Here is a 5,167-nt window from a genome sequence, read left to right as displayed (position 1 = left end):
TTCCTGGTGTCGGTCCTCTTCCCGCTGCTGCTGCTGCCTCGGTGTCCGCCCCCGCCTCCCCGTGGGAAGCGCCCGCCTGAAGCCCTGGTGCGAAGGCCGGCAGCCGGAGGGAGGGGGCTTAAATAGCTGAGGTAGCGGGGAGCGGGACGCGGGGGTACGGCCGTCTTTCCCACATCCCGCCTGGCAGTGTGATGGGGATAGACCCCTTCTTTCACCCCACCGGGTTACGTGACTCGGGGCCAGGATTTGCGTCTTCGGCTGTCGTGCTGGCGACAGGTAAATTCCCAAGGTTGTGGTTTGAAACGGAGAAGACCTGGTGTCTTGCTCCAGACGGGTAAAACCTGACTTCTGGGTTGCCATAGGAAATGTCAGAACAGCCCTTGTATTCCAGGGCTTGTATTCCTTGTGGTTTTGCTGACATTTTCAATAAGAAGAATGGTACTGAACAAAGTATTGAATTTCTAAAAAAGTAAAGGCAAGATGTTTAATAGAGAGAAGGGTAGTGGTAAAATAGTTGCCTGCATTAAAGTTGGCGGTAAAAAGCTAGTGGAATGAAATATGACATACTCTAGCCCAACTTTCCCTTGGTAAACCTACTCATATTGCTGAGACAGCAGGTATTATCAAAGAAGGAAGTGTAGATACTTCATAGTTGGACGTGAATAAAATTTTGAAATGAAACCTGGAAATTTTTTAGTAAAACTAGAAAAAGTGGAAATGAGAAGGTAAGGGACTGACTGAAAGAGATGTCATAAAACATCTCAGAAGAGGTTAACCGGAAAGAGAACTGAGGAATTGTGTTTGGAATGGATATTGTTAATACCTTCTATTTCTGACTTAAGCACTAAAGGTCGCTCTGGGCCAGTTTAATTTGCTGCTAATTCAAGATACCATCAATTGATTAGGATTTTGTATAAAAGGAATTAAATGACCATGAAGATTAGTATATTGTTATTTCATCGTTACACTCTTTGGTATAATTGATAAGACTTTTAACTCAGCAGTGGAAGTGATTGAGAAGGAGAACTATCCTGGATGTGTGTTAACCCTCATAGGAGGGTTGACAGCCACTGAAAACTAATGGATAAAAGACCACAGAGTATTCAATAATCTATGTGAAGGAGCGTTTAATAAAATGTTGCCTAAGATATTAATGAACTCAAATCATAGTGACATACGCAGTTAAACATATGCATTGTCACCTAAGCCAATGTAAATTTTCTTTATAGGTTGGGAACTCTGAATTCTCGGGTCTCTTAAATGTAGCAGTTACTCGCAATCAAAATTTATATAATGAAAAATTTCTAGGACTCACGGTGAAACAAAACAACAAAAACGTGATTGAGTAGCCAGTATTTCTGTTCGTAAGTAAAGCCTATATTTAAGTACGTTTGGTTGGATTTTGACAATTAATTTGCTGGATATCTTCTCATTGTGAACCTGAATGTTTTCTCCAGCACTGTGTTAATTTCCTTGCAGACTGATTGCATAGGCACTGAAATTCAGAAACGTTTCTGAAAATAAGTGCAACTCTTGCCTTAAGAAAAACTGTCTGTTCTTCAAAGTTAATGTTTTTTGTTGTTATATGTTTCTAATACCATGGCTTTATAACAGGACTAATAAAGTGTAAAGCAAAGCTTTTCAGTTAAGTGAAATAATAACTGAAGTTTGAACACGGTGGAGCCTGCTAATGATGAAGTTGATTCTTGGCACGGATCGGCTTACTGAACATAGTGCAGGAAAACCTGCAGGATCCCATGTATAGCCCTCAAATCGGAAAGATTTTTAAGCCATTTGTGTCATATCTCAATCCTTTTCTGCGATGGTAGAAAATTGGCAAAAAGCATTAAAGTCAATTTTACAATTTCATTCTTTCATTTCATCGTATTGTAAGCAGGATTTTGATGCTGTCCTAATTTATTACAGGCATTTTGCTGTGTTGTTTCTAATTATTAATGAAAACATTCACCAGTTACAAGTCCTACTTTGGTTTCACTTCTTTCCTCTTCAGGAATGATGGATTTCTGCATTAAAACATAGCTCAATCCTGTAGTAGCCATTTTAAATTGTGACTGTTTCAGAAAACCTTTTCAGTGGTTTCTACTCCCTGCCCTCCCCCAGTTCCTCAACATTTTCAGGCTGAAATTTTCTTTTCTTTTTTAATGTCATTTCAATATTGGAGGATTTTGGGTTTGGTGGTGGTGGATTCTTTTGGGTTTTTTTTAAATTGGCTATCTTCTTGTAACAGCTATAAGCTTTCAGATGAAAACACTTGTAAGCTGTGAAATTGTCAAGGAATTCGTGCCCAAGATCCCTCTTATTGGTTCAGTCAAAATCTATTTAGTAACTAGGTCTTGTGAAATACAACTTTATCTGTGTGGTATCATTGTACAGTATTGCTTCTATGTTGTATCGGTGTGATATGTAGTTCAGATACAGTTGAGCAGAAATCTCTAATCATTAAATGGTCCTGTGTGTGAAGATGTGCGTGGAAGTAAAAGCTTTGAAGGAAACCTCTGTCTGTTTTCTAATATGCTGTTCCAAACACCGGGCAGTGAGGATGAAAACGAATATCAAGGAGTTGTGCCATTCATTTTATATTGGCCGAGCTTAACACCGAATGATGGAAATATTTGGATTGTAGGGGGAACAAAGCACAACAAAGTATAGTGTTAAAAAGGATGCTTTAAATCTTGGTGTTTCGTGACTTCTCAGTGCTTCAGTCTCATTTGTTTTCCTGTTGATGTGTTCATATCTGTGTTTGCTCTATGACTTACATCTAGTCTTGCAAAACCACACTTAATCATCCATCACTAGTGGAACAGCTTATAGCTCTGTTCCAAGTTTTTAAGAAACCAGAGTTCAATGAGCAGCTGTGTTCATCTCTGTGTGAAAAGGGGTTCCTGCTCTGATTTCCTTTTCCACCTGGTCCTTGCACTTTTCAGATTCTGTAAGACTATTCAATTTACAAAGGCATATAGTCTCTATGGAGTTTTTTGATGGGATTTTTGTTCACTTTTTATTATTCTAGTCTTTTTTTTTTGAGAGTCATCTGTGGACCAGACAAATCGTCCTGATAGGCCCCCAAGTGGTTGCTTCTGTTCAGAAGTGATAGTTAAGTGCTTCAAGTCTTTTAAATATCTTTTTCCCTCCCCTTGCTTTTCCATAGGCTTGTCTTGTTGTTACCATGCAAAGGACAACTTAATGTGCCGTGATGTCTGTGAACAGGTAAGTTGTTTTAAATTTGGTTTATCCCTCAGAGTTAAAATCATACCTTTAGACAATGACATAGGAAGATTAGGGTTATAAGCAAATGATTTTCTGTGTGAATACTGCGTGTGAATCATGAGATGTAATACTATTGTTATTTAAATGAGAACTTAAAGGTTTAAAGCTGTAGTCCTCTTTCATAGTGGAAAACAGGTTCTGCTGAAGTTGAGGAGAAATAGAGATACAAATCTGAGGTCAGGATTTGGTCAAGAAGTGATAAGTATGTTAGGAAATGGGAGGGGTGAAGGTATTTTACCCAATTTCTGGATCTTGTGTGTTTCCAAGTTTTGGGGAATTTAAAAAGAAGAACAAGATGTTAGTACTGTTCTTTATTCCTGCCAGTTCTTGTTTCTTAGCCAAGCATCTGAGATACTTATTATGATATATGGCTTTGTGAATCCAGCAAAAACTGCTTACTTGCTCTGTTCATAAGGTAATAACAAAGAGCTGTTTCTGCTAAATTCAAGCTTGGAAAATATTTTTGCAGTACCTTTGGATAGTATGTTGTACAGCTTTGTGTGTGTATTTATATAAATTTATATACATAAAAAGTTTTACACCAGTAAAGCATACATACACAATTTTTATATTAAATTAGATTAATTTTTTATATTAAAATTGTGTCCTTATATCATACCTGCTCCCTTTTCTTGTCTTCATTACCCGCTTTGGGGCTATCCAAGCACTAAACCTGGTTATGATTAAGTTTATATTTATCTGTAATTGTACTAACGAAACTTTTAGTTTAAATTGCACTTCTTCCTCCCTGATATATTTATAGAGTGCAGCCAAATCCCCTTTCAGCTTTCCTATTGTTAGGCCAAACAAGGAAAAGTCTTGTAGTCTCTTTGCATAAGATATTCTCTCAATTCCTATAATTATTCTTGCAGCCCTTCCAGCATAAGTTTATCTCTTTGAATACAGGTAAGCAAAACTGTACATGGTATTATAAACAAAAGTATAGCACTCAGTCTCAAAAATCGTGTTAAAAATTACGGTAAGTAAGAGAAAGATACCCGTTCCTGTATATAAACAAATTTAATTGGCAGGTTTAGTAGCTGCATTGAGAGGGTATTTGGAATAATCTGTCCAATTCTTTCTTCAAACCAAACTTCATTGGTTTGAAGTTCCCAGTTTATCATGTGAATTCCTGTTAGCTGTTCACGAAAGGCCTTGAGCTTTTTACTGTCAAATTTCATCCCATTTCTGTTATACCGGTTCTAATTATTGTGTAGGGTTTTCTGTGGTTTTTGTAAGATATTCTGATCTTGCCTCATCTGAATGATCTCTCTGTACTCAGATAATCAGAATATTCAGAGTCTTTGTGGTGGGAGGTCTAGAACAAGTCTAAAGCAAGACTGGCGCCCCTCAAATTGTTCTACAAGGAGCTGTCTTAGTTACCTCACATCAGGCTGGTAGCATTATTTTCTGAATGACCCTTTAATATAGGCCAGGAAACTGACTGAAGGTGCTGTCTACTATTTTTCTACTGATTTTCGTGCTCTGTAACTTAACCATTTTGTGCAGCACAATTCAAATGCTTTGTCTTTGTTGAATTCATTTTGGAATGTATTATTTGATACTTACCCCCTTGTCTTAAACACAAAATTTGTGGGATGAAAGTTTACATACATGGGAGGTGACTGTGTCGTGGTTTAATCCCAGTCGGCAACTGAGCACCACACAGCCACTCGTTCACTCCCTCCCCCCCCCCCCCGGTGGGATGAGGGAGAGAACTGGAAGAGTAAAAGTGAGAAAACTTGTGGGTTGAGATAAAAAGTTTAATAATTGAAATAGAATAAAATCCTAGTGATAATAATAATAATACGAATATACAAAGCAAGTGATGCACAATGCAATTGCTCACCACCCACTGACCGATGCCCAGCCAGTCCCC

General features: G+C 38.0%; 1 protein-coding gene across 1 annotated transcript in view; it reads left to right on the top strand.

The window, feature by feature from the left end:
• The first annotated feature begins 191 nt into the window (after window positions 1-191).
• The window catches only part of RECK (reversion-inducing-cysteine-rich protein with kazal motifs), a 73,704-nt gene continuing 68,728 nt past the window's right edge, over window positions 192-5,167 (top strand). The window contains exons 1-2 of the mRNA XM_009324495.1: window positions 192-276; window positions 3,047-3,228. Coding sequence (XP_009322770.1) covers window positions 192-276; window positions 3,047-3,228 — 267 coding nt within the window. The remainder of the gene's footprint in view (window positions 277-3,046; window positions 3,229-5,167) is intronic.

The sequence above is a fragment of the Pygoscelis adeliae genome, unplaced genomic scaffold (genome assembly GCF_000699105.1).
Source record: "Pygoscelis adeliae isolate BGI_AS28 unplaced genomic scaffold, ASM69910v1 Scaffold95, whole genome shotgun sequence".
NCBI classification, from domain to species: Eukaryota; Metazoa; Chordata; class Aves; order Sphenisciformes; family Spheniscidae; genus Pygoscelis; species Pygoscelis adeliae.
The sequence above is the reverse complement of the archived record's forward strand: the minus strand, read 5'-3'. Positions and strand labels throughout refer to the sequence as shown.